The sequence below is a fragment of the Trematosphaeria pertusa genome, assembly GCF_010094035.1.
Source record: "Trematosphaeria pertusa strain CBS 122368 unplaced genomic scaffold BU26scaffold_1, whole genome shotgun sequence".
Lineage (NCBI taxonomy): Eukaryota > Fungi > Ascomycota > Dothideomycetes > Pleosporales > Trematosphaeriaceae > Trematosphaeria > Trematosphaeria pertusa.
The window spans coordinates 3,530,174-3,542,725 of NW_022987212.1; the positions used below are offsets into that span (position 1 = coordinate 3,530,174).

The 12,552-nt window shown below is 53.4% G+C and overlaps 2 protein-coding genes across 2 annotated transcripts; both read left to right on the top strand.

Moving 5' to 3' along the window:
* The first annotated feature begins 61 nt into the window (after positions 1-61).
* On the top strand, positions 62-2,217 carry BU26DRAFT_473383 (MFS general substrate transporter). Its single transcript, XM_033825468.1, has 5 exons — positions 62-702; positions 759-1,267; positions 1,317-1,638; positions 1,688-1,830; positions 1,877-2,217. The coding sequence occupies exons 1-5, from the start codon at positions 267-269 to the stop codon at positions 2,060-2,062; spliced, it is 1,596 nt and encodes a 531-aa protein (XP_033691857.1). The 5' UTR covers positions 62-266; the 3' UTR covers positions 2,063-2,217.
* Positions 2,218-2,745: 528 nt separating this feature from the next.
* BU26DRAFT_599469 (allantoate permease) lies at positions 2,746-4,894 on the top strand (the record flags this gene model as incomplete). The annotated part of the gene is made up of 7 exons (XM_033835102.1): positions 2,746-3,000; positions 3,099-3,191; positions 3,249-3,297; positions 3,351-3,708; positions 3,761-4,022; positions 4,079-4,523; positions 4,589-4,894. 7 exons carry the CDS (start codon positions 2,746-2,748, stop codon positions 4,753-4,755), a joined length of 1,629 nt encoding a protein of 542 aa, XP_033691858.1. The 3' UTR covers positions 4,756-4,894.
* Positions 4,895-12,552: the final 7,658 nt, after the last annotated feature.

Here is a 12,552-nt window from a genome sequence, read left to right on the forward strand (position 1 = left end):
CTGTGGGATATCAAAACTGGGGTGGACTGCACCACGTCGCCCACGCTTATGCTCAACAAGCGCAAGATACGTCCGAAATCGCGATTCGATTAGTCCTGGAAATGAAGAGCCTGCAGGGGCGGCACTCCCAAGGGCGGAGGAAGGGCGCACGTCGATCTCCGACATGCCGGTTCCGGCCTGTGAAAAATTTAGCTCTCCATGCCCAGGAACGGCGGCTGCATACTTGAGAGCTACTATTGCGTGCTTTGCGATGCTGCGGCGCAATCATGGCTCTCCTTCGCGACGCTGAGAACGATATTCCGGAGCCCGGGGAAGACACGCCGTTGCTGCTGAAGGCGCCCGAAGAGGACAATTGGAGGGCGCCGCGGGGCTTCTTCTGGATCGAGTCTGCCATCTTTGCGAACGTCTTCCTCTATGGCTTTGACGGCACCATCACAGCAGCGACATACGCCGTCATAAGCTCAGAGTTCGACGCCGCGAACACGGCGTCATGGCTGACAACGTCGTATCTGGTCACAAGCACCGCCTTCCAGCCACTGTACGGTCGCTTCAGTGACATCTTCGGAAGGCGGGTCTGCTTCTTCGTCTCGACCATCACTTTCGCGGCCGGCTGCTTGGGATGCGGGCTCGCGACAAACATGGCCTTCGCAAATTGGATGCGAGCGTTGACAGGTTTCGGAGGCGGAGGCTTGATGACAATGGGTAAGAGCCCCTGCTTGCCGCGCGGATTAGTGCACGTGACTAACGCATTGTTCCAGCTACGATTGTTAATTCCGATATGATCCCTTTTCGCAAGCGCGGAATGTATCAGGCTCTTCAAAACGGAATGTATGGCTTTGGCGCAATATGCGGTGCCTCCTTTGGTGGCTCTATTGCAGACTCGATCGGATGGCGATGGTGCTTCTTGATCCAGGTGCCGATATCAGCAATCGCTCTGTTCCTCGGTTGGCTAGTCATCAAAAGTCCAGTCGAGTTGCATCCGACATGGAAAGAGATCAAGGCAAGGGTAGATTTCTCTGGCTCGCTGCTCCTAGTGGTCGCCGTCTCCGTCCAGCTCGTTGGCTTGAGCTTGGGCGGGAATGAACTTCCTTGGAGCAACCCATGGGTGATCGGGTCCCTCGTCGCGAGTGTCGTTCTTTTGGGAGCTTTCTTTCTGGTCGAAGCCAAAACCACTGCCATCCCTGTTATCCCACTGCGTCAGCTGCGCGGGAGGAATCCCATTGCAATTCAGACAGCGAATGTTTGTGCCGGAACAGCAGCCTACGCAGTGAGTAACCACGCCTGCCGGTATTGGTCCAGAGCTAATTACCTTGCAGTACCTCTTTATGCTTCCCCTGTTCTTCCAGGTCGTCCTGCTCGATTCTGCTACAAAGGCTGGTGCGCGTCTTGCGATCCCTTCCCTTGCGACCCCAATAGCTGGACTGGTTGCGGGCATCGTCATGTCGTGCTGGGGGAAACTAATAACACTCGTCAGAATCGGCGCGCTGTTCATGACTCTAGGGAACGGGTTGGTGACTTCTCTATCCTTCTACGATAAATCCTGGAAGTACCTGGTCTACATCTTTCCCGCGAACTTTGGGCAAGGCATCATCTATCCAGCCACTTTATTCACGACACTTGCTTCGTTCGATCACTCCGGTATGTATTTTTCGATGATAGCTAGGCGGAACGATACTAAGCTCTCCAGATCACGCAGTCTCTGCCTCAACAGTTTACTTGATCCGTTCTTTAGGGAGCGTGTGGGGAGTTGCCATCACGGCCACCATTGTCCAAAACACACTCAGTGCTGGACTGCCGGACGCCTTGGCCGGTATCCCGAACAAAGATAAGGTAGGCTACCGCGAGAATGTCTTCCGCAAGTACTAACTGTAGCGAGATTATCAACGATATCCGACATTCCGTGACAGCACTCCGCACTCTCCCCCCCGATATCCAGCTGAAGGCTCGGCTGGTGTACTATGACGGTATCAGGTACTCTTTTGCAGCATCCACCGGTATCGCAGCGATAGCGATCGTGGCTAGCCTTTTTGCGTACAACGCCGGCTTGCGCAATACACACTAAGGATTTGTTTTCCAAGGTTGTTTTTGAATCATCCCGTGCAATCGGGCAGAGTCACTCCTACATAGCGTGTTGCATTTTCGAGAAGGCAAAAGTTGACATTAAAATTAGCATATCATATAGAAGGGTCTGACGTCGAGAAAAGGAATCTGCTTATGGACGTTATTCTGCACGGCATCAGCTTGATTATGCCTTTTCGGATGCACCCTTTCTCGATCGAGCAGTGCGCACTCTATCGCCTGCACGGGACATGAAGCCGCTACGTTCGACGCCACCGCCCTTTGACTGTGGAAAGGGCGGCATTGCGGGCTTCTCCGCACTTCAGCCCATCCTGCAGGGTCAAGGTCCTTACACGTGGGTGAAGGCCGATCATCTAATCACTAATAAGCCCAGGGACACTGATAGGAAAATACCCCAGGCCCAGAACGACATTCCCCACCATCCGACTTCGGCTCGTGGTGGTAACCGCACTAACCTTAGCCTTATCACGCAATGTAGGGGTGGTATCGCGATACCAAGCAACCCCACCAAGCCACTCGGCCTTACCGTTATCAGGACTGATAGTGAGCAAGGGAGTGTGTATAACAATGCCTCAGGTTCACACGAAGTGGTACCACAACTACCGCTCCTCCTAATACAATCTATCAACGCGGTTTCGCAGGTCCCCAGACTTCAAGATCCTCACAATGGCCGAAGAGAAAGAAAAAGGCGTCGAATCCGGCATCCTCACCGGCGCTTCCCCGACCCCGAGCACCTTCAACGCCGAAGCCATCGAGCTATCTTCCCGCCAGTATGGTTCCTGCGAACCGCACGTCTTCTCCGACCCCATCCGCTGCCAGCACTGGCAGGAGGTCTATGAGAACGCGAAGTACGAAGGCAGACACAGGTTCGACCCGACGTTGACCTGGTCTCCTCAGAGTGAATGCCGTCTTAAAAGGAAGGTAACCCCTAATAATGCCGCAACGCCGCCTTCCTCTCGCTTTTATGGTTTGTATTGCTCAATGTCGATAATGGAGGCTGATCGTTTGTTGTGATACAGTTGGACTTGCGCATCATGCTCTGGGTCTGGGTCATGTTCTCGAGCTTGGATCTCGTGAGGCGCAATATCAATCGCGCCGTGTCCGATAACATGGTAATACTACTCCCCATTCTCTAGCTACATGGAATAGTGGACTTACAACTGCTGCAGCTTGATGACATCGGCGTCAACACGAATGACTACAACACTGGCCAAACCAGTAAGCCTCTAATCCACCTATTATTGCGAATCTACGCTTATTTCCCTGCCCAGTCTATCTGGTCTGCTTCCTCGCCGCCGAGCTCCCCGGCGGTCTCATCAGCAAGAAAGTTGGCCCGTACCGCTACACGCCCTTCATGATCACGCTCTGGGGCGCCTTGTGTGCTGCACAATCGGCCATCAATGGGCGGGCCAGCTTCTGGACCCTCCGCGCTCTCCTTGGATTCATTCAAGGCGGCTTCATTCCAGAGATGGTGCTCTACCTGTCCTACTTCTACAAGAGCAACGAGCTACCCATGAGACTGAGTATCTTCTGGACCGCTATTCCACTGACGCAAGCCTACGGCGCACTGCTGGCGGCGGGACTCTTGGCGATGCGAGGGCTACGAGGATGGGGCGGCTGGCAGTGGCTGTGAGTACAGCCTCCGTTCACCGGCTCCTTCATAGCTAATGTGTGTCCCTAGCTTCCTCATCGAAGGCGTGATATGTATAGTTGTCGGCCTCATCTCCTTCTTCGTGATGCCCGCCTCCGTCACCGAACCCGCACTCGCGTTCAAACGCGCAGACGGCACCAACAAATGGTGGACCGAAGAAGAAGAAAAGATCCTCGTGAACCGCATTCTACGCGACGACCCTACAAAGGGCGACATGAACAACCGCGAAGCCGTCAGCATCAAGGGAATTATTTCCGCCATCACGAACATAGATCTGTGGCCCGTATACCTCGTAAGTCGCTCCCTCAGAAAAGATCCCAAACTATGTGTGCTCATCATGTAATACAGTTAGGCATCACCGCCTACATCCCCTTCCAACCCACCGCGAACTACATGTCGCTCATCCTGCGGCAAATGGGCTACTCCGTCTTCGAAGCCAACATGCTCGCCATCCCGGGCTACATGCTCTTCGCCACCAACACCGTGTTCTGGGCCTGGGTGTCCGAGAAGCTGAACGAGCGCTCCCTCGTCGCCTCCGTCAGCAACGTCTGGATGCTGCCCTTCTTCATCGTGCTGATCTGCATCCCCAGCGACGCGAGTCCCTGGGTGCGCTACGCAATGCTGACAGGCGTGAACGGGATCCCGTACACGCATTCGATCCTCGTGGGCATGACGTCGAAGAACGCGAAGAATGTGGGGACCAGGACGGTTAGTGCGGCCGTGTATAATATGTGCTATCAGGTGGGCAGTATTATCGCGGTGAATGTGTACCGCGAGGGCGATAAGCCGTACTGTAAGTTTCAGTCGCCGAGTCTCTTATCCGATGATGCCGAGATACTATACTGATGACTATTGCAGACTACACAGGCAACCGCGCTCTCGCGGGTCTCTGCGCGGCTAACATCCTGCTCTTCGCCGGTATGAAGTTCTTCTATATCTGGCGCAATAAGGTTAAAGGGAGGAAGCTGGCCATGCTTCCCGCTGAGGTGACGAAGCAGATGGTCGACGCTCGCTTTGCGCACTAAACAAGTTGCTTGCACGAAGGTAAGTAGGTACGTCAGTACTATGATTTTGGGAGGTTGTTTGAAGCCACCAGTGTGCCATTACACAAGTTTCGAAATTTGTTTTCTATGAGTGTTTGCGTCAGAGGACGTGGGTAGTGTCATTCGTTTGGAGCGCTCAGCTACACTCCTTTATCGTCGTTCAGGGCTAGTGTTTCATAGCAGCGTGCTCGAATATATGCGAGTATGCTTTCTAAAGTTTCTATTATGAGCAATTGACTCAACAGACCAACTTCTCTTCCAGTGACTGGCAGAAGCGATGTGCGCAGCGTGCGCCGTTGTCTCTTGAACCACTGGGTGTCAATGGCAATGGCTCCCTAGATCTCATCACGGCTACGAATATTTCAGTCCGATCCCTACCGTTCGCCACACACTTGGATCCATCATCACAAAGAGCGAGTTGAAAAACACAGATCATAATGGAGCTGCGCTCTTTTCAAATTGTGTTCTTTCTCTGGAAGCCTGCAACCCATGGCCATTACCCTCACGCACTCTTGTCACGCCAATCACCACGTCCATGCCCCTTCCCATCACCAGTGCACCATAAAAGTGGAATAATGCGCGCCGCTTTCACTTTCAGATATAGGGCCGACCGTGTCACCGAGCTCGAGGTCGCAGTGGTATGGAATCATGCGATTACTTGATGGTGAAGAAGTAATCCCGCCCATAACGCTGCTTGATTCGCCTCCAGACCTAGCCGGCTATACGCTCTAGCTCAGCCAGAAGCAGGGCTTTCTTCTCATGTCGGTGAGGGCTCCCGGTGCGCCGACAAGGAAATCGGCTTCGAACTCCTGGTACCGCCAGGGCTCGTTGGGAAATGGGGGCTCCGGGGCCATGGCAAGGACGCGCATCAATGGTAGGGATGACTGAAGAATAATTTGTCGGTGTAGAGATATAGATAGAGATAGTCCAGCTCAGGAAGTCCACTTCCATATCTAGCTCAAGTTCTTCTTGCGCTTTCGTGAGTGTATTGATTTCTGCCGCTTGTTGGTTGCTGGCGGCCTTTAAATCGGCCAGCTCTTGGTGGAAAGCCTGACATTTTCCTTGAAGCTTTGACTTGGTGATCCCTAGTGATATAGATGAATAGGAAGGATGACCGAAGAATACGCGGTTGACGTTCGATAAGCCGTTGCCCGGTAACCGAATATTCCAAGGATATGTTGTGGCGGAAAAATATGACAGAAGGATCAACGGAGTGATAGTAAAGATGGAAAAGAATAGAGGTATTGATGGCGAAGTGCTCGTCCAGGCTACAAGAGCCAATGGTAGAGGAAAACTCGAGGCTGTATGCCTGGATGAACTCAAGATGTGCTGCGGCCTCAAAGCGCAGAAGATCGTTAAGAGCTTGCTCGGGACCACCAACCGCTTGCCCGTAAGAGTAATGATGGAGGAGGCAAGAACCGTACTGATGGCGAAATATTGATAGGAATAATGGTGAGACCGTAGTGATGAGAAGAATAGCGAATGGGGATACCCGGTTCGGCGATGGAGTTCCACGACCGCAAACTTCCAAAGTACTCTGCGATTCGGAAGAATATGTAAGGGTGATGATAGTAGTGTCCGGCGGTGGAGAGAGGAAGAATACGAGGCTGATAGCGAAATTAAGGATAGCGTTCAAATTCGTCTAGTACTGCCACACCGTGCGGCTGTGCCCCGGAGCGTCGGAGTGACGTGATCCAACTTGATTAGACAAGATTTCGGTGAAGAAAGCAGGCGTGTTTGAGCACCGGACCGCGGCTACGCGATTATGCTTGTTGGCTTGTTGAGGAGGAGCAGCGGGAGAGCTTTCTTCTCGATCCCGTCTTCGACCGCTTGCGGAGAACCTCTAAGAATGCCGCAGGATAAAAATTTCAGAGGTTCTGGCACAAGCTGTGGGGCCCAAGGGACAGCTAGTAGTCGTAAGAATGCGAAGGATACGCAAACGATACAGAAGATGTTCGATACGGCGAGAACATGATAGGATCCGGTCTGCTTCGCAAGTTAGCGAGATTCTCTGAGTGGCATACAGAGACCGGTGCAGAGACATACCTGGAATGTCTTCTGCTATGAAAAGATACGTAGAAATGCGGAGCAAGTAGGATTGGAAGGGTAGCAATAACAGGAATAACGAAGCGATAGGTCGAAAGGCCAGCAATGCCCATGTTGCGGGAGGGACATTTGGCCTCGTCGCTCAAGTTTTCGGATAGAGGTGAGCTGTCTGATGAGATGACGCATTAGCGAGAACTTTTGATGCAGTTTAAGTGAGACTTTACCTCATGCAAGACACAAATGACGAGAGGACGAACTCCTTCGTGTCTATTGGTCGCTGCACACTCGCGAATCCGAAAAGTTGTGGCGTGCTGCCACATGAATGGGTACGAATGCGGTGCAGAATGGTCCGAAGAATAATGAGCGTCGTAGGGATATGACAGCCCGTAAACGATCAGCCAACATTGCAAACTCATGAAGGGGGACGCAGGAGAACCAACCCGTACTGTCGAGTGTCGCAACCCTCGGGAAGAGAAGGAAGAAGCTGGTGGTACCATTGCCGAAATCGAGCATGGCGGCGGATCCAGCCCGTTCTGCCATCCATTCCGATGTCGTGTAACCCCGTGATTGCCTCTCGTAGGCGGTCATTCTATTAGGTCACTGGCCTGGCCCCGCTGGCTGCCAGTGGAGCGAAGCCTGCAGCGGCGCAAGCTCAATTGGCGAGCGCCGCCCGCTCGTCGGCGCAACTCTGGTCAGGCCCCGACGCGTGGGTGTAGATTTCCAGTCTGGAAATTACGAAGAATAGTAGCGATGACATGAGGATGTTGATAGCGATGGGATGAGAATAGGAGTATTGATGGGATGATGATAGGCGTATGTTAGGAATGATGATGGTCGTTATTGTAATCGTCGATGAAGATAATTGTAGAAATGGCGGCAGGCTTTGGGTCTTCGGACGAAGTTACGCTCGCGGACTGTATCTGGTGAAAGCTTAGTTAACCTTACTGTAGTTGCCTGAATACAAGACGAACCACTTCATACGTAAGAAGCTCCAAGCATCGAGGTTGCGGATTGGGAGGCAGAAGTGGATGAAGGATGGCGGGGAGGTTGTTGGGAAGAAGTGAGATGAAAAGGTGAACTAGTACGCGCCAAAACAAAGCACTCTGGAGAACGCAGTGGCAACGTGACAAACGAAGGAAAGTGCAAGGGCGGACGCAGAAAGATCTACCTAGAAAGCAACATACACAGTAATCAAAACATCACATAAGCATAGCAAGATAGTGTGAGGTCATCAACATTCCTTTGCAAACTAGAAAAGTACAAACGAGAGCCACCCGGGGGTATAATGCTAATAATAATCATCGCTCAAGACCTACAGTCCAAGTCCGTACCCAAAGCCAGTATCAAACGCCCATGCAATGTTAAAAACAGTAAGCCTCCCTAAAAGTCATGCTGAATGCTTAACGACCCAAAAACCGACCATGAAACGATACCCAAACTCCAGCGTTAACAATTAGACTTGTCGAACAACAAGCCGGATGCTTTCAGTGACCAGAAACATCAATCTGGCTGAAGCCTTCCAACGCCTCGGTCCTTTCGCTCTCGAATTCTTCGGCGATTGGCGAAAGGTCGACAAAGCTGAAATCTTCCAGCGCGGCGACAGAGGCTACTGGCGCAGCAGCTGCTGGCTGCCAGTGCAGCGAAGTCTGCAGGGGCGCAAGCTCAATTGGCGAGCGCCTCCCGCTCGCCGGCGCAACTCTGGTCATGCCCCGACGGGTAGGAGTTGACTTCCAATCTGGCGTCCAGTCGTCGTTCAGAAAGTCGCTATCCATATCGGTGGTTCTCTGCGGGGTCACCATTATCGGTGACTCAAGCATGCTCATGGACATGCCCAGCATGTCGTCTGCTCGCGCCTCCCTATGGCGCGACTCAGTCCTTGCCTGGGCGAGTTGCTCTTTGCGCATCTTTGTGAATATGGCCTGGAGGTTGTGCCCAAACATCTCCGAATTTTCTCGTCGTCTTAGCCAATGGTTCTCGTCGGAAAGAGCTTGCACGAGAGTGAGGAAACCACTCGGCGTGGTGCTCTTCGGCAATGCTTGCTCTCCGATGGGCTGAATGACCTTATCCGTTGTGGGCGATCGAATAACCGGTGGTTCTGGGAGCGGTGGGTACTCGGCCTGTTCTTGCAATCGAAGTATCTCCGCCCTTTGCGTAGCAACCTCGCGCCGGGACTTGTCCAGCTCGACTTTGGCATTGTCGAGAGCTCCCTTGAGTTGCTCTAGGTCACTAGCCTTGCTGGTAGCCTCACGATGTTTGGCCCTTAGGTGCTCAATTTCGAGCTCCTTAGTATCGATGACCTCTTCTCGTTCACGAATTTGAAGAAGCGTCGCGTGGTGTTCCGTAGTGAGAAGTTGCAGTCTCTTCTCGGCATCGATAGATCGTCTTTTCGCCTCTTCGATCTCTTGAGCTTTCAGAACCCAAGGTGCGGGCTGCCGCTCGATCTCGACGTTGTTCATCAACACGGAAGCGAATTCTTGCCACTGTGTAAACTGAGTCCTGAGGTCCTTCAATAGACTGACGACACTCTGTGGATTAATCTCGCTGTCTAGAGTGCTCGCGACGGTGGAGGCGACTAGGGTGCCGGAGGCTGTGTCGCCAGAAGAGAGCAAGCCCGTGATTGACATTTCGGCGAAGTCACGCAGAGTGCCGGCGGTCTGTACCAGACGCTCGCTCCGCTCCGTCACTTCTGACACACCGGCCGGGAATTCGGGGTACAGGCCATCATTCTGGAGGGTGACCAAGATCTGAACAAGCTTGGCGGCAGATGCAAAAGTTTCCCTTGCAGCGTTCGCTGGCTTCGTGAGGCTTTCGATGATAGTGTTCTTGCCGTCGACTGTGTCGACATCAATAATCTCAAGCCGCTGTACGCAGAGCTTTACCGCATCGAAAGACGAGCGTATGGACTCGAGGCTAGTCTTCATGATCGATACGTGGAGGATCAGTCTATTATCTGGTCGCAAAGAGAAGATGTCTTCATGGACACCGGAGATCGCCTGCATGGTCTGGTACGACCCTCGAGTCCACTCCGCGATTTCTGTAAAATTCAGGTCGTCCTTCTTGAACGCATCCATGCATCGTTCAATAGAACGTTCCACAGGCAACAGCTCGCTGTAGGTGTAGCTGACTGTTTTAAAGTGCTCCAGGCTACAAGAGCCAATGGTACGGGAAAACTCGAGGCTGTATGCCTGGATGAACTGAAGATGTGCTGCGGCATCAAAGCGCAGAAGGTCGCTAAGCGCTTGCTCGGGGCCATCGACCACGGCAAGGTCAGTAGTAGAAAGGAGTGAAGCAATAAGAGATGCCTTGAAGCCAATCTTCTTGGCTCGGAAGTATGCCCTAAGTGAGTCGGTCATATACTCGCGAGACGACTCTGGCAGATAACACTTGAGGATATCGAGTTCCTCAGTAGCTTCTTTAGCCGAAAGCTTGGTCAGCTCGGTGTTGATGGTCTTAGTAGTGGTGCTGACGGCGGCGATGCGTAATCGGCGGTTTAGGTCCATAACTTCCCGGAAGCGGGTACTTGAATCGTGCATCTGCTCCTCGCTAATAGTCTTTGAAGCCTCGACATCCATCAGCTTTGATTGCATATCCATGATGACGTCCCGGAATTTCGAAACCAAGAGGTCTCGTTCGGCGAGAGCGGCGTCCTTCTCAGCTTCTCGCCGGTCCCGCTCGGCGTCCTGGAGATCCCTAGCCTCCAGTTCTGCCTGATACTCCTTCACTTGTTCCACGCGTTGCTCTTCCAGTTCGTTACTAACTTCCAGGTCGAGGCGCAGATCTTGTATTTCGGCTGCCTGTGCGGCGTGTTGCTCCTTCAAGTGCTGGTTCTGCGCGGATATGTCCTCGATCATGTCCTCCCACTCGTTCGCTGCGTCGACTTGTTCTTGGAGATTCGCATTCGCCGCCTGGAGGGTGACGATCTGGTCCTTGAGCAGGGCATTCTCCGTCTGAATAGCATCCAACGGCTCTAGCTGCGCCTGAAGCTCCTTGATCATCGCGGCATCTTCCCGTTTGTCTTCATTCCGGATGTCGCGTAACTTGATTATTGCCTCTCGAAGGCGTTCGTTCTCCGTCTCGACCTTCCACAAGGCGGCGGCACTTTTCTCGTCTTCTGGCAGGTCTTGGGTAAGGAGTTTCACTTCATCCTTCAGGATGTCAATCTCCATGTCTTTCTGTTCCATGTCTAGCTCTAGGGCATCGCGCTCCGCCTTGAACTGTTCGGCGCGTTCCTCAGCCATCTCTTTGTCGATGGTCGCCGACTCCATATCCAGCTCAAGCTCTTCTTGTGCTTTCATGAATGTGTTAATCTCCGCCGCTTGTTGGCTGCTGGCGGCCTTTAAATCGGCCAGCTCTTGATGAAAGGCCTGGCATTTTGCCTGGAGTTTCTTGATCAGACCCTCGAAGCGGTCGCGGTCAGCTTTGGTCTGCTCGGCCTCAGCAAGCCTCTCTTGGTAATCGACAATCTGCTTCTCAAGATGGCGGATGCGCGTCTCCAGTGCCTGCACATTTGGGTCCTTGGATGACTTCGTAGTTGTGGAGGAAGTTGCAGTCGGTGGTGTAGACCGTGTCGCACTCTGCGACGGTCTGATAGGAGGTTGTGAATATGTGGATGCCGAAATGCTCGGCTTTCGCGTGGGTCGCAGAGCGGTATGTGTCGGTGGACCGGCGATACTCTGTCGTTTCGGTTGTGCTGTCAACTGCGTGGAGGGTTTTGCAGCACCGAGCGTGGAAAGCCGTGAAGCTGGTTGGGAAAGCGGCTTCGCAGAGCCGATGCTGGAAGGTCGTGGTTTGGGAGCGGCTGCCTTGGGGGGAGCAGGCCTCGGCGCGGCGGGTTTCGGAGCTGGTTTTGTGCCGGGCTTCGGAGCAGGCTTCGATGTCGGCTTCGGCGCGGGTTGGGGGACCACGCGGACGATCTTGTTCTTGGGGACGAAAAGGCCGTGCTGTGGTGCGCATCGGAAGTAGCGCTCGCCGTAGACTGAGCCATCATTCTTTCCGGTTGGTGTTGGTAGCTCAAGCCCTATGAAGGTGCCTGCCTTGCTAGCAACCTCGCCGATGTATTTGACCACGCCCTGCTGGCGGGTGTCGGTCTCGACTGTCTGACCGAGCTTGATGTCGGCCATGGCGACTGGTGCGGGAAGGTGCACAACTGAAAGTCGCGGTGGTAGGGTTGAATGTTGGGAAAGCTGCACCCGCAGGCTTGCAGCTGGTCTGAAGCACGACGCGACGCCGTGCAAGAGAAACGGGATGCAATTGCTCGAAACCGGGGCGAGAAAAGCGAATACGAAGAAGAGCAAGAGCAAATGGAGAATTGAGAAGCAGCGGGTCTGTACTCGGGGTGGGATGCGTGCAATGGTGTGTGGCAGCATCGATGGAGTGGAGTGAAGAGGAAAAGAAGGTGCGGTCTGTGAGGACGGCTTATGAGCCCGGCGCGTCGGGAGCTTGGACTCCTGCTGACGGAAGCTCCCGCGGTCACGTGCACGCGCCAAGCTCAGCTCAGAGTTCGGAAACGTCTCCGTCATAGGCGCTAAATCTCGGAAAATTATCCCCCGCACGTGAACGCGCGCTGATAACGGCAGGGCGCGTCGCGGTCCGTGATGCTCGCTTCGGACATGCGAACCAGAGTTCTACAAAAGGACAACGCAGCGATGCCATTCTTTTCTTCGTATCGGCCGATTCCTTGAGGACACAGTATTTTATTTCAACGTCACAGTGCCGCTTTCCAGCAGAGTACCG

What these genes read in the sequence shown, in the direction of transcription:
- BU26DRAFT_473383 (XM_033825468.1), top strand. Translation starts at nt 267, where the DNA reads ATGGCTCTCCTTCGCGACGCTGAGAACGATATTCCGGAGCCCGGGGAA. An exon ending in CGGAGGCTTGATGACAATGG is followed by an intron (nt 703 to 758) that starts GTAAGAGCCCCT and finishes GCATTGTTCCAG; the next exon opens with CTACGATTGTTAATTCCGAT. An exon ending in CCGGAACAGCAGCCTACGCA is followed by an intron (nt 1,268 to 1,316) that starts GTGAGTAACCAC and finishes ATTACCTTGCAG; the next exon opens with TACCTCTTTATGCTTCCCCT.